Source organism: Bos mutus, chromosome 21, assembly GCF_027580195.1.
Source record: "Bos mutus isolate GX-2022 chromosome 21, NWIPB_WYAK_1.1, whole genome shotgun sequence".
In the NCBI taxonomy this organism is placed as follows: domain Eukaryota; kingdom Metazoa; phylum Chordata; class Mammalia; order Artiodactyla; family Bovidae; genus Bos; species Bos mutus.
This window is the reverse complement of record NC_091637.1, coordinates 32,307,431-32,326,053: the sequence shown is the minus strand read 5'-3', so window position 1 is coordinate 32,326,053 and position 18,623 is coordinate 32,307,431. Positions and strand designations below refer to the sequence as shown.

At 53.7% G+C, this 18,623-nt stretch overlaps 1 protein-coding gene across 2 annotated transcripts; it reads left to right on the top strand.

Annotated features, from left to right (window-relative positions):
- The first annotated feature begins 2,450 nt into the window (after window positions 1-2,450).
- Window positions 2,451-12,145, top strand: CIMAP1C (ciliary microtubule associated protein 1C). 2 transcript variants are annotated; one of them, XM_070358266.1, is made up of 5 exons: window positions 2,451-2,624; window positions 7,816-8,761; window positions 9,732-9,842; window positions 10,936-11,049; window positions 11,667-12,145. In XM_070358266.1, exons 2-5 carry the CDS (start codon window positions 8,641-8,643, stop codon window positions 12,143-12,145), a joined length of 825 nt encoding a protein of 274 aa, XP_070214367.1. In that variant the 5' UTR covers window positions 2,451-2,624; window positions 7,816-8,640. The 2 variants fall into 2 exon arrangements, with proteins under 2 accessions (XP_070214367.1, XP_005891833.1); XM_005891771.3 differs by lacking the exon at window positions 2,451-2,624 and having other exon boundaries at window positions 7,776-8,761.
- Window positions 12,146-18,623: the final 6,478 nt, after the last annotated feature.

Sequence of the window (18,623 nt, the reverse complement as noted above, 5' to 3'; positions counted from 1 at the left end):
AAGACTGGGGGAAAGGTGAGGCCTTTTGTCTTGAAACTGATCCCTGACCGCCTCTTTTCATCTCAGAACAAAGGCCACTGTTGGGCAGTGCCTGCTCCTGAATTTTCCCCCCTCCCCACCAGCCTCCTCAGCGTGCCCCCCACTAAGGCCCCTACATCCTCATCTTGAGTAGAGCCCACCAGGACCTCCTTAGCATCCTCAAACTTCTTCCTCTGCCTTCTGACTTTCTCTGGCTTGGGTTGGCCAGGGGTCCCTGGTGGCCATCCCTGACCGCCCCTGCCTCTCTGGCCATATCTCACCGTCCTCCAGGAAGTCCTCCCAGCCTTCCTTCCCACCCTGAGCTCCCTTTTCACAGACGCCCTCTGTATTCTCCTAGTGCCGCTGCCTCCCCGCCGCCTCCCCGGGGCACAGAGTTGACACAGTACTTCCTGTCCTCTCGGTAGATTTCTTCCCAGCAAAGCACAGGACAGGACACCCAGGATGGGGGAAGAGGAAGACCCAGGACACACTTGAATGAAGAAGGATGCCCACGGCTGAGGGCTGAAGGAGAAGTCAAAATGCCGCCTCAGTTTCTCCAAATGGTGGGCCTCCGGGAGGACAGATGATAGATCCTCGCGTCACGGGCTTCTCCACTGCAGAGTTCAGTCAGGCGTGCTGGCCGGGTCCTCCCGGTCACGCCCATCCTTACGCTGCTTGGATGAAGAGTGCCCGCTCTGGCTGTGGTCGTGGCCGTGCCATGCCTTGGGTGGGGCCTGGCACTCTGAGTGCCTCTGTGTTTTGTACCCTGACTGCCTGGGCCCCACCCAGGGAGCCTGTGGCCAAAGCCAGATTGGGGGTAAATGGCGGGTGCTTGTGCCCCAGTGGGGCAGAGCCTCAGCTCCTGTTGCCCAGGTCCTCACCTCAGGGAAGTGGCCTTCCACCATGAAAGATCTAGAACCCAGGCCACTACTGTGCAGTCGGGGCTTTTGCTGTCAATTCTGTGACCCCACAGTCACATGGCAAGGAGCTCCATAGTGGTGGGCCCCAGGCCTGGGCCCCCGGGTCGGCTAGGAGTGGCCTTGCTCCCGCTCCTGGCTGGAGGCATCCATGGGGCTCCTCCAAGCGCAAGGCAGCCAGGACGGGAAGGGTGGGGCCTGCTATTCCCAACAATTACATAGTTCAGGAGCTGAAAAGTTGTTTGCTGCCCTTGGGAGCCGGCTGTGGGCTGTGGATGGGAGGCCTGTGGCAGGGTTTCTCCTGGCCAGGGGCAGGCTCTCCCTGGGTCCAAGCTGTCCTGGGGAGATGGGGGTTGGGGAGGTCGAGGACCCTCTCAGGGCCTCTGTTCCCAGGGGCAGCATTCATCTTCCACACCACGTCCACAAAGGCTCGTGGCTTCAGTGGCTGTGACCAGCTGGCCGCAGCTGACTCCTCCTGGGGTTGTGCTATTTCTAAATATTGGCTCAGGCTGTTAACCCCTGCTCTGCTCCATCCGTGGATATTCAGCTTGGCTGCAGAGAGAGCCTCTGGGAGTCCTCGTTTGGATGGAAAATATTCATGAACGTATTTGCTCAGGGTCTGGTGTGGGGCAGATCCTTTTGGGGGCTGGGGTGGGGCTCCCAAAAGAAGGGTGAGAAATACCTGCTTAGGACCGGGGATGAGGCTTCAGTGGGTGTTAGGAGACATGGGTCTGAGCTGGCAGCTGGGCAGGGCAGTGGAAAGAATGTGGGGTTAGGAGCCAGAGGTCTGGTCCTGCCAAGCCTTTTCTGTGTGGCCTCAGGCGAGTCATTTCACCTCTCAGCACCTACACCCTCATCTGTAAACTAGAACCGCTATGGTGCTTGGATGACGCCCTCCAACAGGGCGCAGCGGCTTTATAAACTGTGAAGGGTGGCACCTGTTGGTTATGATGAGGGCAACTCCTGATGCCAGGGTTGTGTTCTCTGCACATCTCCCAGGAATCCTTTGAAGGAGAGGTAAGACTCACAACCAAGAGGCGGCTGGAGTGAGCTGACAAGGCTGTCTGCAGCCTGTGTGGGGCTTAGTGCGTGTCCCGCTTCACCTAAGGGTGTATAGCTTGGATTTCAGCCCCTGTTGGTCCCATTAGCTCGGGGTCCTTGTACAGTGACAACTCCGTGGAAGCCAGCCTCCAAGACGGCCCTCATCTTCTGACATTCACAACCCTGTGGAGTCACTGCCCACACTGAATAGGGCTGACCTGAATGGCCAATGAACATGTCAGTCGCTCAGTCGTGTCCTACTCTTTGCGACAGTCTGGACTATATAGCCCACCAGGCTCCTCTGTCCTTGGGATTTTCCAGGTAATAACACTGGAGTGGATTTCCATTCCCTTCTCCAAGGAATCTTCCCGACCCAGGAATCAAACCCAGGTCTCTTGCATTGTAGGCGGATTCTTTACCATGTGAGCTGCCAGGGAATGGCCAACAGGACTTTGCAGAAATGATGGAGTATGATTTCCAGGCTAAGTCACAAAAGACATGGCGACCTCTGCCTTCTTCTCTTCTGATTACTTGCTCTGGGGAAAGCCAGCCACCAAGACCTGAGGACAGTTGAGCAGCCTGCAGAGAGCGCCTATGGAGAAGAACTGAGGCCTTTTGTCAACAGTGAGCACCAACTCACCATTCAATGTGAGTGAGCCATCTTGGAACTGTATCTGCCAGCCCCTGTCACACTTTTGGATGACTGTAGCTCCTGACGGCCACTTCTGGAGACATCTGTAGCCAGAACCATCCAGCTAAGCCACTTCTAAACTCCTGACCCACAGAAACTGTGTGTGATGATAAATGTTTATCGCTCTTTTAAGTTCTTAAGCTTTGAGGATAATTTGTTACACAGTAAGAGAGGACTGGTACAAACTTCCATGAATGTAAATTGTAGTCTATTCAGCAAGACTGGGCCTGTGTCTGGGTTCAGAAAGTAGGACTCTGTTCCCATGAGGAGTGATCTTTTTCTTGATCAATCAATGGATCGACTCATTCATTTATTCCACAAACACTTCTTAAGCACTTACCATATGTCAGGACACTTTGCTGGGGACTAGAGCACAAGGGTAAGTGACAGGAGCCTTGCCTTTGGGAACTCATAGTCTCCCTAAGTGACTTGATGATTATTGGATGTGGGGAGTAAGGGCAAGGATGTCCAGGACATGCCCAGATTTCTTGCTTGGATACTTAGATGGGTTATGGCATCATTCATTGAGATAAATGGGGTCAGGGGGCATCTCATGAGAAGAGCTCTGAGCATGTTAATTTTTAGATGTTTTGAGAATTTCAAGTGACACTGTGCAGGCTGTCAGATACATGGATTTAAACTCCTAAGAAGGGCTGAGCCAGAGATATATATATATTTGGGAATTGTTGGGATAAAGATAATGGGAATGAAGCAACAGAGGAGACGAGAGTTCCCAGAAAGAGGAGAATGGTGGAAAGGGAGAGGAAGTTCCCAAGACTGAACTCTGAGACACGGACATTTTTTTCTAAAAAAAAAATTTTTTTTTACATTATTTCAGACTTACAGAAAAGTAGGAAGGACATTACAAATATTTCCCACATACTCTTCACCAAGATTTCCCAAATGGTAATATTTTATCACATTTTAAATTATTTTCTATGTATAGACATATTTTTTGCCTATAAGAATTTTTTGAGAGTACGTCACAGACATAATGCTGCTGCTGCTAAGTCGCTTCAGTCGTGTCTGACTCTGTGCAACCCCATAGACAGCAGCCCACCAGGCTCCCTTTTCCCTGGGATTCTCCAGGCAAGAACACTGGAGTGGGTTGCCATTTCCTTCTCCAATGCATGAAAGTGAAAAGTGAAAGTGAAGTCACTCAGTCATGTCCGACTCTTCAAGACTCCATGGATTGCAGCCTACCAGGCTCCTCCATCCATGGGAGTTTCCAGGCAAGAGTACTGGAGTGGGGTGCCATTGCCTTCTCCAGACATAATGCTACTTATACTTAAATGCTACACTGTGTATTTCCTGGGAACAAGGACCTTCTCTTTCTGAACCAGAGTGCAGTGACCCAAATCAGGAAATTAAGGTTGGTATTATACTTTAAACTAGCCAGACTTTTTTTTTTCTGGTTTTGTCAATTCCCCAATAATATCCTTGATAGCAAAAGAAAATCCTGGCTCCTACGTTACACTTAGTTGTCCTGTTTCTTGAGTTTCCATTACTGTAGAAAAGCTCTTCAGTATTTCTTTGTCTTTCATGATATTGTCATTTTGGGCAAGTATAGACCTGTTATTTTGTAACAAGCATGTTGATTTGAGTTTATCTGATTTCTTTGTAGATTCAGGTTATGTACCTTCGGTGGGAAACACCCCAGAAGTGATCCTATGTCCTTTTTTAAAAAGCGTTTTATTTGGTTGTGCGAGTATTTGTTGTGGCATGAAGGAGCTTTAGTTGCAACATGCAAGCTCTCAGCTGTGGTGCATGGAATCTAGTTCCCTGACCAGGGATGGAACCCGGGACCCTTGCATTGGGAGTGTGGGATCTTAGCCACTGGACCACGAGGGAAGTCTTGATTCTGTGTCCTTCTCAGTCCATCCTCTCAGGAGGTACACAGCATCTATTTTGTCCCATTGTCGGTGATGTTAACTTACAACAGTTGGTTGAGGTGATGCCTGCCAGGATTCTCCCTGTATTTTCTTATTTTTCCCTTTGCAATTAATGAGCATGTGCCAGCATTGAAATGTCAGGTTGAGGAAGAAGAGCCAGAGATTGTGAAGGGGCAGTGGGGATATGGGAGGAAGACCAGAACATCTTGGAACCAGGAAGAGGTATTGCAAGAAGGAGGGAGTGGTGGCTCACTGTGGTCCAGTGCTCCTGGGAGGCCAATCTGACGAGGGTGAGAAGCAGCCACTGGCGGCAGCTTCCACATGCAGGTCACAGGTGAGGTGGAGCGATGGGTCTGAAGCCAGCTTGTAGGGAGTCAGTGTTAAAGGGAGGTGAGAATGAGACAGCAGGGAAAATGCCTCTTAGGGGAAGTTGACTGGGGAGAGGTGTGTGCAACCAGGGAGATACTTTTTATTTTTTTAATTATCTTTTTTTCTATAAAAAATTTATCTTTTTGTTTATAGCAGTAATTAAAAAAATTTTTTTTATTCAAGTGTGGTTGATTTCCAATGTGTGCCAATCTCTGCTGTAGAGCAAAGCGAAACAGTTATACACAAATAGACATTATTTTTTTCAAAAAAATATTCTTGTCCGCTGTGGTTTATCATAGGATATTGAATATAGCTCCCTGCGCTAGATGGTTTTTAATAGATGGGAGGGATGCAGAGTATATAGAGCGTGATGGGAAGGGCCAGATGACGGGTTAAAGCAAGGAGGGGATGGAAGTGGACAGTGAAATATTCTCGAGACGCAGAGGAGATGGGAGAGGGTCTTCCCTCCGAAGCCCCAGGAGGGAAGCAGGAGCAGGTGCCAATGGAAGCTGGTGGTTCTGACAGTGTGGGAGGGAGGCTTTGAATCCAAGGTCAGTCTGACGGCCTCTGTGCGCTCTGTGAGCAAGACGCAGAGCAGGGGGCTGCAGGGAGGGCCAGGTACCAGGAGGGGAATAAGCCATGTTTGAAATGATCTCTGGGGAGATCTGCAAGCTGACCAGCACGGAGGTGGGTGGCTGGGTGGCATGGACTCAAGTCCAGGGTCTGGGGGCCATGAGTCTGTTCCCAGCAGGTCTTGCAGGAGGGCACGTCAGACGTGGTAAATGGTGAGAACAGGGGATGGTGTTCCTGATAGGAGGGTGAGAAACCCAGAATGTGCTGGGGAGGGTGGCTGGGAGGCAGTGGAGAGAAGGCATTTGGAGACTCTGGGAGAAGGAGGTCTGGAAACTGGGAGGCCCAGGGAGTGGTGAGTGGTCCCTGGGGAGGCCTAAGTGACCAGGGTAATGGCAGGAGTTGGGGGTGGGGAAGAAGACCATGAGCCAAGGCTGCCAGATTTGTAAATCAGGACAGATGGGAATCCTGAGAGAGGAGGAGGGACACCCTGGATACTGGGGTCTTCACGGAGCCATGCCCTTGTCAGGGAGGCGACACTGCCTGGGTGGATACCCAGGAGACCAGTGATCTGCTCCACTTTGAGCTCGGAGGGACACAGCAGTAGCTTTGAAGACAACCGAGGGCTGTCTCCAGGGTCAGCTAAGTTTCAGTTAAAGTTGGAGGGAAGGGAGCCTTTGGAGCAGAAATGGGGTGACCTTCCAGGGTGGAGAGTGTCTCAGTTTCCCTAAAAGAACCAGGCACAAGGATGGCAGACAGCAGCAGCGTGTGTAGCGGGATCAGAAAGGCTCCTTGGGCCTGAGACACTTGGAGACCACCACTCTCCACCAGCCCAGGATGGTGAAGGCTGCAGCCCAACATCTGGCCCCTATTAGTACGAGGGGACCATCAGGACTTGGGCCCAGAAGGCCGCAACTTCCAACAGGAAAAGCTGGCAAGGATGAGGGTGAGGAGGCGGCACCGCCTATGGCCTGAGGCCAACTGAGGCTGGGCCAATCCCAGCCTTGCCCAGCTCTTCCCCTCCAGAAATCAAAGGCTTTGCTGCCCTCGGGTGATGAGAAAGACACAGGAAGGAACTGCTGTGCTGGGTGTGGGCACCCACAAGTCGGGGACTGAGGCACGCGGCACACCTGGCTGGTCTGCTCTGAGTTCTCATTGTGCCTGCTGGTTGGAATGAGTTCAGAGCGTGGTTTGGTTTCCATTAGATCAGAGGCTGTGATCCAAAGAGAGCTCTGGGGCTTGTGTTCTGGTTCCGTCTCTGCTACTAATGTGATGGGAAGCTTTGGGCAAGTCTTGTGCCCTTTCGAGTCCTCAACTGTGTTATCTGTGAACTGGGGCTATGACAGACACCCTCTCTAAAGCCAGTGGTCGTCTGTGCCCAAGATGGAGACCACTCTAGATCATATCTCTGGTCTGAGCTATGAACTGGTAGGTGAGGCAGGCCCCAGGGCCCCTGAGCCTCCTGTTTTTTTGGGGTGAGGGGATGTCGAGCATTTCCTCAGCCCTGGGGCTCATCCATCAATCACATGGCGGCTAAACATCTTCCCTATTCGTCAATGTTTTCTCTTGCAGCCCCACCACTCAGGGGATGCTCTTGACCACAAGCACAGGAAGTAGCTTCTTCTCTTTTAAAAAAATAATTTTATTTATTTTTTGGCTATGCACACATTGAAGCACGCGAGCTTTTCTCTAGTTGCAGCGTGGGGGGCTTACTCTGTAGCTGCAGTGCGCGGGCTTCTCGTGGCGGTGGCTTCTCTTGTCATGCAGCACAGGCTCTGGGGTGCAGGGGCTTCAGTAGCTGCGGCGCGTGGGCTCGGTCGTTGTAGTTCCCACGCTCTAGAGTACAGGCTCGGTAGTTGTGGTGCATGGGCTCAGTTGCTTTGAGGTGTGTGGCATCTTCCCGGACCAGGGATCAAACCCGCATCTCCTGAGTTGGCAGGCGGATTCTTTATCGCTGAGCCACCAGGGAAGCCCCAGGAAGCAGCTTCTTGAGGCCTCAGCCCCAGCCTCCATCCTCATTTGCACCCATCCCCTGCCCGAGATGTCAGCAGCAGCCAAATATTCCTAGACACAGATCTCTAAAGACACCATCCCTGGGATAGGAATCTGAGAAGTTATCAGACAGTCACACCTTACTGTAAAGTAATTGGCTTGATACTTTGCTGAGAAGAAAATAGACTGCGATAGAAGGGGGTGGGACATGTCCAGAATCTGGGGGATAGGTGGGAGGGGCGGAGAGTAGACGACCACTCCAGGGGGCTGTGCAGGTAGCAAGAATCCTTCACCCATGACCTGTCCACTCTTTCACCACCTCCAGGGCACCCAGCAGGAGTGAGAGTCCCTTGGATTGCAAGGAGATCAAACCAGTCCGTCCTAAAGGAAATCAACCCTGAGTATTCATTGGAAGGACTGATGCTGAAGCTGAAGCTCCAATACTTTGGCTATCTGACGTGAAGAGCTGACTCATTGGAAAAGACCCTGATGCTGGGAAAGATAGAGGGCAAGAGGACAAGGGGATGACAGAGGATGAGATGGTTGCATGGCATCACCGACTTGATGGACATGAGTTTGAGCAAGCTCCGGGAGACGGTGAAGGACAGGGAAGCCTGTGTGCTGCAGTCCATGGGGTTGCAAAGAGTCAGACAGGACTGAGCGACTGAATAACAACAAACCCGGAGTTAACAGCTGGATCTGTCACTCCACTCTCCCTTTCTGCTTCCTGATCCAGGGTCCTGGGGCCCCTCAGGCTACTTAGCCAGGTTGGGAACAGGGACAGTGGGGTTGAGTTCTCAGGGTTCCACAGCTGAACTGCCAGCATAGAATTTCTACACCACAGTCCAGGCTCCACGGCAACTGGAGGAAATAAACACTCTGGGTTTCACAGTCCAAGTTCTGCAGTGAGGTCATCCTTCGCTCCTGCCTGCGGGGCCCTGCAGCTGGCTGCACCCCAGACAGCCTCAGCTGCTGAAGTAGGAGGACTGCTTTGCTTCTCAGCCCTCACGCCGCCTGTGGCGTCGGGGAGAGAGAGTGGACACAGGGGCTTGGGCAGGGGTGCCCGGAACAGGTCTCACCCAGGCCCAGCTCCTCGCCCGGTGCTCCACATCTTTCAGTAGCTGCTCTTGCTCCCTGCTTGGCCCCAGACATGAAACTGCCCAAGGGTGTCAAGAACCCTGTGTTCTATGGGCAGCAGCCAGAGAAAAAGGTGCCAGTGTCCTCAGGGCACGAGATAAAGCAGACCCCTGTGGTCCTGGCGATGCTCAAAGGTGAGAGCAGGCCCCTGACCTGGACTTGGGCTCATTCCTCTCTCTGAAGAGAGGCTGAAGTTGTGCTAACCTTGCAGCCCTGCCTCCTGCAAAACCCCTTCAGACTCTTCTCAAAACCACAGAAGATCTGCACTTCTAAGCTAAACTCCACAAGCAGAATTAACTGCTGGGAATTTGGGGAGGGTTGCTGGGAATTTGGGTGGGAAGGGGTTTGAAGTGAGGTCAGTTTTGGAAAAAGACTAGGGATTCAGCGGCATCTTTAGTCCATATTAGCTTTCCTCACTTCCCCTGAATCTTACTCTCAACCGAAAGCAGACAAATGAATTCTTACTACATTGTTGATGACTGACTGTTGCTGTACTTGGGGTTGTTTAGTATGTGATTAAATGTTTGGGCTCTGTTGGCTGCTGTCTTAGAATTTTCACAGTACCAGCTTGTGTGACTTTGTGTGAATTGCTATTTCTAAGCCTCTTGAGAGGCTTAACTGAGATAACCCGTAGAAAATGCTTAGTATAGTGCTCGGCACAGAATAAGTTCTCAGTTACTTGTAACTGTATTACTTTTTTTATTATGTATTGCCTGTCCAAGAGAAATTGCATTTTATCTAGGAACACTGGCTTTCCCCAAAGGAAGCGTCTCAATAGTGGGATTTGTGGCAGTGAGACATTAGCAGGAGCAAAGACCCCAGTGTTCTTTTTTTTTTTTAATATTAATTTATTTGGCTGCATCAGGTCTTAGTTGCGGCACGTGAGATATTTAGTCGTTGCATGTGAACTCGTGGTTGCCGTATGCAGGATCTAGCTCCCTGACCAGGGACTGAACCCAGGCCCCCTGCACTGGGCGCGCAGAGTCTTGGCCGCTGGACCACCAGGGAAGTCCCTGCAGTGGTCTTAAGCACACTGTATTCAGGGCTTTCCCTGCCTCTGATCTCGCAGGCCCAGGCTGAGGGCTTCTCTCTCCGTGCTCACAGGTCCGGGGCCTGCCAAGTACCTCCGGCCATCCTGCACGGGCTACATAGACCATGACGTCTCCATGTTCCAGGAGCCGGCCTATACCCTGCATGCCCGGCACTCGGAGAAGCGTGAGTGCTTGCCACACCCGTTGTCCCTGCGGGCGTAGGATTATTACTATTGGATGTTTGGGGCGGTGTGAGAGGGGAGGAGTCATTACCTGTAGCCACAGGCCCCTGGGAGCCCAGGCCTGCCCTGAGTGGGACACCCAGGTGGCCTGCTAGGTCCAGAAGGAAGTCAGCAGGGGGCCAAGTTACCCGTCCTTCTGAAGGCACCTCCCAGCTGGCCCTCCTGAGGGAGCTGTGAAGTAACCTGTTGCATCCAGCTGGCAGGGTCTCCTTTCTGACTGGTCTTCGGCTGGCACCCTTCAGCTTTGAATGCTGTGGTCTCACTTGCCAAAGCAGGAATAACTGGGGGATGGGGTGGAAGGAAAGGGGTGGTGTGGTGGACTCAGGGCCTCCCAGGAGGCTTAGAACCCCCTGGAAGGCAGGGACCCAAGGGCCGGCGAAGAGCTGGGGCTGATGGCCACAGCTGGTGAGAGGGTGGCTGGGGATCTGAGATCCAGGCACCTCGCTGGGGTAACATACCCTTCTCAGCAGGGGAGCCCCCTCTTTTTGGGGCTGCGTCCTTTCTTCATACTAATAATAGCCACCATGGGCTTTCCTGGTGGCTCAGCAGCAAAGATTCTACCTGCAATGCAGGAGCCTCAGGAGACATGGGTTCGATCCCTGGGTTGGGAAGATTCCCTGGAGGAGGGTATGGCAGCCCACTTCAGTATTTTTGCCTGGAGAATCCCATGGACAGAGAAGCCTGGAAGGCTACAGTCCATGGGGTTGCCAAGAGTTGGACACGACTGAAGCAACTTACACACACACACACACACACACACACACACGCCTGTTATTGTCCCCTTGGCACCAGTCCCTGGCAGCTGTTACTTTATCTGTTCCTCTGAACAAGTTCTAGAGAATGTTAGGTCATGTGTTAAAAGATCCATTTTACAGATGAGGAAATAAAGGCTCCCCAAATCCCCAAGAGCCCAAGGCATTAGGAAGGCGCCCTCGGTCCTTTTCTGGGGGAGGGGGATCTTGCCTGGAGACAGAGGCCAGACTCACCCTGGGGCAGCCTCTGGGGTGACCGGCTCTTCCCTTGGCTGCCTTGCAGGGATCATGGACATACGTAGCCCCGGGCCTTGCTATTTCTTGGATCCTAAGATAACTCGGTTTGGGATGGCCAGCTGTCCTCAGGTTCCCATGGCAGAGCACATCTCTAACCTGCGTAAGATGGGCCGGAAGAGGGAGGTCGGGGGTGGGAGGTCGGGGGTGGGAGGTTGGGGGTGGGAGGTTTGAGGGTGGGGATCCACGCTTAGGACACAAGCAGGAGCAAAGGGGTCATGACTCCCTTCGCCAGGTGTGTCTGCAGATGCTGGCACCTCCCTGCAAGGTCACTTCAAGACACCCATGTCACCGTGTCTGGGTCACAGTACTTAATGTCTGAAGGCCAATGTTCCATGTATGTTGCAGGGTGATACGGTAAAAATATCACAGGGCTTGTGTTATGCTAATGAGCTCGCAGACTAGTGATTCCAGCACGTTTTCTTGGTGCTGTCACGGGGTCAATGACAGCCAAGGGTGACGTTCTGATGATGCTCGGGGTTTTTATATTATGAAGACAGTGTCATAATCCTGATGCCAGGACGGCGAAGTCCCTACCCACCCTCGTCCCAGAGCCTCATGCAGGGAGGTGATGTTCCCGCCTGATGCTAAGATGGTTATAGTAAAGTCACACCAGGCTCATCAAGACCTTTCCCTCTCCCTAGACTCGTTAGTTGGTCACCAGGAGATTCAGCCTGGTTTCGGCCCTGAGACCCCTTCCCTTCATTCACCTACATTCAGGTCTGAGCCCCACCCCGGCCCCCTGCCATTACCACCTGGAGAAGACCCACCTGCCTGGGGAACGCAGGGCTCCTGGGTACTCCTTTGGCTTCCGGTGCCCATACCGAGTGATGGACCCCAATCCGGGCCCCAACCGGTACCAGATGCCACTCCTGCTGGGGCCCAACCTCCCGGCCAACAAAGCTGCTCCTTGCTATAGCTTGGCCCCCTTGGACAAGAACTGGTTCTACAAGAATATGTCAAGAGGCCCCGGACCGGCCGCACACACCCGGCCAGAGCCGTCCGTCTATCAGAACCGCAGCCCTGTCTATAGCATGGCCAAACGCTTTGGCTACCCGGTGGACCACACACCTCGGCCTGGCCCCGGCTCCCACAATGTCCAGCAGGTCAGGGCACACAAGCCCCGCCCGCCTGCTTTCACCATGGGCATCAAGCACTCGCCCCACCTATGCCCGCTGATCGTCGACATTCGTGACTGAGGCCCCTCCTGGTGCACTCCTCCCCCCACCCTGTCCCCAGAAGTTATTTTTTCTATACCGAATTGAGCAACTTACCCAGATTTTAAGTAGCAGAGCTGGTGCCTGCTGTGTCCAGCACAAAGAAGGCGTTAGATAAATATTTTCATTTATTTATTCCTTGGTTTTGCAAACACAGCTGCTCTCTTTGGGCCCTGCCCTGGGTGAGGAGCTGGGGATGCTGGGAGGTGTGGGAGGGGTCCTTGTCCAGGAGATGTTCTGCTGTGGCTCACCAGGAGAGGCAGCTCTGTGTCCTCCAAGGAGCCCCGGGTAGAGGCTCCGGGGAGCTGAGTTCCAGCCCCGCATCTGCCCCTAGTGTGCTGTCTGGCCTTGTGCAGCTCCCACACCTCACTGGGCCTTGGTGAGCGGGGAGGAGGCACCTAGAGAATGGCCAGTTTCCCTCCAGCTCCTGAACTGTTTGATTCTGATCCCTGATGGTGACCCGCATCTGAGAGCAGAGTGAGGAGCAGGGTGAGTGGATGTGAGCCCAGGAAGGAGGGGCCGTGCGGGTTGGGGATGGGGGAGGGAAGTTTCCCTGGGGGAGGAACCCCAGGAATGAGCAGAGACAGTGAGTAGCATGGAGGGTATTCTTGGTGGAGGTAAAGATGAAGAGGATGGCACGCGGGTGGGACCAAAGGGTACAAGAGCAGGGAACCAGGGCAGGCGCAGAGGGCGGGCACCTGGGCTCTTGGAGGCTGGCCTGTAATGAGACCAGATGGTGGGCAGCTTGAAGGGGACTTGGGGTTTGTCCTCAGGGTGATGGGGCTGGAGGAGATGTGGTCTTTTCAGAATTCCTTGGGCAGTGAGAGCAGGTTGGGCAAGACGGGCAGAGCCTGGAGGCTAGGGATCAGCGTAGGGGGGACGGAAAGCTGCTGTGGGGAGGGTCTGTATGTCACATGCTGTCTTTGGAGAGTCACCTCTGTGTCCCCACCCCAACCGCTTAGCCCTCTAGTGTCTGGTGGCAGAGGAGAGGAGAGAGCTGTAAACTGACCAGTAGGGGGCAGTGTTGCCTCACTCATGAGTCCAGGCAGTGCCCAGAGCCCCCACCCCTTCTGGCTTGGCTGCTTTTGAATTGCCTGGTGCCCGCTCTCCTGCTGGTCTCTGAGGAGGCTGGGGTCTTGGGGGCTGGTGTTTGTCCTTCCTTAATTCTTGGTATCCAGATTCTCTGTTCTGCTTGCCCTCACCCCTGGGACAAGCCCCTCTCCTAGCTCCCCTGGCCACAGGAGATGTGGGGAGTACTGCCCCTGCTGCTCTGCAGCCCCTGAAAGTGAGGAAAGGGCAGCAGGATCTGTGGAGGGAGGTGGGGGGGCTTAGGGAAGGACGAGGGGAGGCTGAATCTGCCCCAGACCTGATGGTTCAGGCAGAGGCATGTTCCTCTGCAGCCACTGTCCCCGAAGCAGAGGGAGGCAGGAGCAAGGGGCCACTAGGAACCAGTGTCTGATGGTTCATCCCTGTGAATTTGAGCAATATTCAAGTTTTATCTTTATTTTTAAACGTTACTATTCACTTTTGGCTGTGCTGGGTCTTTGTTGCTGCATGGGCTCTTGTCTCTAGCTGCCGTGAGTGGGGGCTACTCTCACGCTGCACGGGCTTCTCGCTGCGGTGGCTTCTGCTGCTGTGGAGCACGGGCTCTAGGGCACGTGGGCTCAGTAGCTGTGGCTCTTGGACCCTAGAGGACTGGCTTAGTAGTTGTGGAGCACGGGCTTAGTTGCTCTGCAGCATGTAGGATCTTCCTGTACCAGGGATCGAACCTGCGTCTCCTGCTTTGGCAGGAGGATTCTTTACCATTGATCCACCAGGGAAGTCCAATATTCAAGTTTTAACTGAAAATGAAAATGGTATTGAAGAACTACCTTTAGGTAGAAAGGAGTAGAGACTATCTTTGGAATATTAAAAAGAAACAAACAACTGAATATTTTAAAAGGGAGGCTTGTAGAAAACCCCACTGGGGTCATTCCTGACTCTGGACCTGAAATGTCCTCCCCTTTCCCTCCCCGGCATGCAGGCCTCGGGTACTGTGTCTGTCCTGTCCTCCCGACTCCTCCACAAGTCTGGTCTGGGCAGGCTCGAGAGACAGCCAGTGAGCTCGGGGACCCATCTGTCTTGCAGCAGATTAGAAAGACGTCGTTTTGCCGACAATGCCATTTATCATGGTGGCTGCAAAAATTAGTGATGCTTGGGCTGAATGTGTTGGTTGGGGGTGGGGGCTGGCAGGTGGCAGTGGCTGATGCTCTCCAGTGTCACCAGGTCGGGGAAACTACAGGCCAACCTCTGAGTAGGGCTTTTCTGATTTAATGATCAGTTTATCCCAAGGCTCTCCATTAGAAAAAAGAAGAAAACTGAGGCCCAGAGCCAGGGAAATAGCTTTGGCCAGATGACAAAATAATGGCCTGTCTCTAAATAAAGGTCCAGGCTCAGTTCATGACCAAGGTCACGGCTCAGTGTGTGACCAGGATCAGGGCTCAGTATGTGATCAGGGTCAGGGCTCAATGTGTTACAGGGGCAGGACTCAGAGTGTGATCGGGTTTGGTAAGCAGAGTCAGGGCTCAGTTTGGGATGAGTTATTTTAGGACTTACATAGTCTTAATATATTATATTATATTAGGAATAAATGTTAGTTTTTGCCTCTGGGGCTCGGTCTGGGGCAGACCTTCAGTCTAGTGGTCCCAGCTGCTACCAGATAAGGATGGGCCGGGGCTGGGTGTTCGCCCCAGAGCTAGAACGAACCCTTGGTTTGTGGTTCCCAAGCAAGGGTAGCAGGCTGGAGGATTCAGTATGAATCTTTGGCGCATGTAGATTTTTTCCTTCTTTTTTTGGCTGCACCATGGAGCATGTAGGATCCTAGTTCCCTGACCAGGAGATTGAAGCTGTGCCCCCTGCATTGGCAACGCAGAGTCTTAACCATTGGACTGCTAGGGAAGCCCCAGGGGGATGAAGATGTTCGAAAGAGAGATGGCCCCGCCAATAATGGGCTGTGGCCTCCAGAGAAGATAAATGGGGCCTCCCTGGTGCCTCAGCCCACAAAGTGAGAGGGTCATTTAGCTTGAGCCAAACCTTTCGACAAAGCGGTCCCCAGCTCTTGGCCTTGTCTCTCCTGTGGTGGTGACCAGGTAGATGACCTGGAGAAGGTCAGTGGGCATTGCCTCTCAGGCCTGTCTGGGTGCTGAGCGCACCCCTTCTGAACAACTTGGGGGCCACGCTTGACCTGGGTGGAAGCCCTGGTCTGACCCTTGCAGGACTTCAGCCTGTGTCCTCAGGTAGTTAGGTCCCAGATCACACAGACACAGTCATTCATTCATTCAGCAAACATTTGCTGAGCTCCTGCCCTGTGCCAAGCTCTGACTGTGCCTCAGAGTCCCAGCCATGCCTTCCAGGAGTTCAGAGGGTGGCTGGGTGGGAGGATGAGAAAGTGCTCTCCAGGTGTGGGCAGATATAGGAAGGTAGGTGAGGGTCATGTGCACGGCAGGACGCCTACCAGAGCTTCTGCCCATTTCTTCCGGGGGTTGGGGGAGCCCACCCCTGCCTGGGCTTGGTGGTGAAACTGCAGTCACGTGACCAGGTTGGTGGGGAGTGGGTAGGTGGCCGTCCTTCTGTTGTTGCTGGAGGGACCCTGAGTGCCAGAGGTTACTCTGGCTCCCAGGAGCTGGGGGGATGGTGGCCCTGGGCCAGGAGTCAAAGAGGGGCCCTGCTCGTGGGAACACTCTGCCACACCGCTCACAGGCTCACAGGTAGGGGTTGTGTGCACACACTTGTCCTTCACCCACACATGCATGGGGACAAGGCACAGACGCTCCTTACAGCACTGCTCACAAGTGCACACGCATGCACGCACATGCTCAGACCACACACCCTACTTCGCACACATGCCCCGACACCAAACCCACTCAAACACACAGACACACACACACTAGACACATGCACGCTTACCGTCCCACACCCTGCTCTCTCCAAGCACCTCCTTATCTCACGCACGTACTCACCTGCCCCCAGGCTTCCTCACAGCCCACTGCCCCGGAGAATCAGAGCAGATACACCGTGAGAACCCCCCTCTCCCCGCCACTCAACATGCTCAGGTGCAGATTGGGTGGGGTGGGCTGCAGACAGGGAGCTCAGGAGGGTCTCTGGGCTCAGGATGGCATGGGGCGTGATTCCCAGCCCAGGGTGGGAGGCTGAGGAGCCGCTGCCTGGCTCTCAGCCCTCCAGTCACCTGGTTGGTGAGCCCTCACTGACCAAGACAAGTCAGACCCCTTCTCCCTGCCCCCACCCCTCCTGTTCCTAGTCCTTGGCCGGGGTGGGGACGGGAAGCTAGTTGATGGACAAATGCCCCTGGCTTTCCGGAGGGGTCAGACGCTGCCTCTCCAAGTTCGCTGGAGGCAGAATCTGCTGCCGACCTGTTCCTTCCGGCTTCTCCTCTCTCCTTGTGGAGTCCACGTTCTTCCATCTGGCTCTTCTCCCCTCTGTCTTTCTGCCTCCCTCCGCTCTCTTCTCTCTGCCTCTTGCTCCACAAGTCTCTCTGCCTAGTTTATCCTCTAGAATAAAGATCGACACTTTCAATTACCCCCAAAATAACAGAGCCGTTCTTGGAGCCCCGCATAAGAGGAGGATTGGATAGGCGTGTGTGCATGTGGCCCATGGGTGGGGCTGGGGGGCACCCATGGGGCCTACTGTCCTTTGTTTGCGGTTTCTCTTCTGGAGCCTTCATTTTTTCCTGGGAGAGTGGAAGCACGTTTCCCTTCAGGGGAGGACGGGAGACAAAAGAGAGAAATAAAAAACTGTCATGGTTTTCTTGTAAACACAGAGTATGGTGCAGAGCGGGGACTCAGCAGGAGAGAGGGACTGAAGGAGAGGCAGGGACAGAGAACAGCGGGGGCTGAGAGACATGGGGAGAAAAGGTGGGGGGCCAGGGGCCATCGCTTCAGGGCCTGGGTGGGTGTGGGCTGCCAAGGGGAGGGGGAAGGGAAAGGGCTATCTCCCAGAGGGTAGAAGGGACTTGAGGAGGGGGAAACCCTTATACTAAGTGCCAGACAGGGCCAGGAGGGAGAGAGCCTCTGGGCAGCTATTATTCTCTGAACATCCTCCCCATGCCAGGCTCTGGGGACGCCAAGGTGAGTCAGATAGACACGTGTCTGCTCTCGTGGGGTGTCAAATATACTGGAAACAAAGAAGTAGCTTCGTGTGTTCAGTTCTTGCCAGGCACCACGCATCTACATAGGCTGAGGATCAGACAGGGTGGGGAGCCTGTCTCGTGATAATGCACAGCTAGGGGTGGGGGCACCAGGATTCCAGCCCAAGCCTCTCTGACTCCAGTTCTCCCTTCACATGGCTTCTGCTAGGGACCCGGGGCTGGGAAAAAGGGTTAGAGACCTGGCTCAGCCGTGTGTGATGTGTGACCTTGAACAGATCCTTCCCTCTTCTGGCCTCAGTTTTCTCATCTGAGAAGTTGAGAATGCAGGCTGCTCTGCAGCGCATGTCTGGATGCGGGTGATCCCTCAGCTCTGGTTCGCGGGAGAGTCAGCTGAGGGCGTGGGGAAGCAAAGAACATCTGGTTCTGCGGGGAGGGACTGGTCAGCAGCAGCCACGGGGAGGCCAGATTCTGGCTTTGCTCCCTGCTGCCACCCAGTGGCAAGATTTGGGTACTGCATGGGATGGGTCTGGATGGGCTTGTCTAAAGGTCAGAACTGGAAGATGCCTTCTAGAGAGTGTGGTCTGGTCCTGCCTGGCCCTGTTTTGCAGGTGCCTACAGAGGAGAGGGACTTGCCCCAAGATCACTCAAGGAAGCAGCTTGTGCTGGGGCTGGTCTAGGGCTGGGATTGGCTTTCAGGGCAGGGTACTTCCCCTTAGCCCTGTGGTGTTCAGGAAGTCCCCAGATAGCCTCAGAGCAAGAGAGGTAGAGCTCTGCATCCTCTGCTTGATGTCACCTCTTCCAGGCAGCCTTCCAGGATTTCCTTTAGCAGGAAAGAGTCTCACTCCTGTTCTGTAGCCCTACATATATCCTCTCCTTTTCCTCCTGCTCCACCTGCCCTAAACTGCCCTACCCCCACCCCCTAACAAATCAGGGAGCAGGGGGCCTTTTGAGATGTCAGAGATGAAGGAGGACAATTTCCAACACCTATCAAGCACTGCCAGGAATCCAGCTCTGCCCTGGGACTTCACCTATATTGTAGCACTTGAACCTCATAATGACCCCAGAGGTCAGGACTATTTTTGAGCCTCACTTTTCAGGTGAGGAAGCAGGCACAGAGAAATGGTGACTCTCAGATACAAAGTGATAGAACAGGAATTCAAACTCAGGTCTGTGAATTCTCTGGAGAAGAGGAGCCCTTATCTGGAGGTGAAAACTATCCCTGAGGCTATAGGACAATCAGCTGGGATCAGACACTGACTTGACTATCCAGGGTCTTGTGGGCTCAGGTCTCAGCTACACCATTGTGCTGCTGTGTGA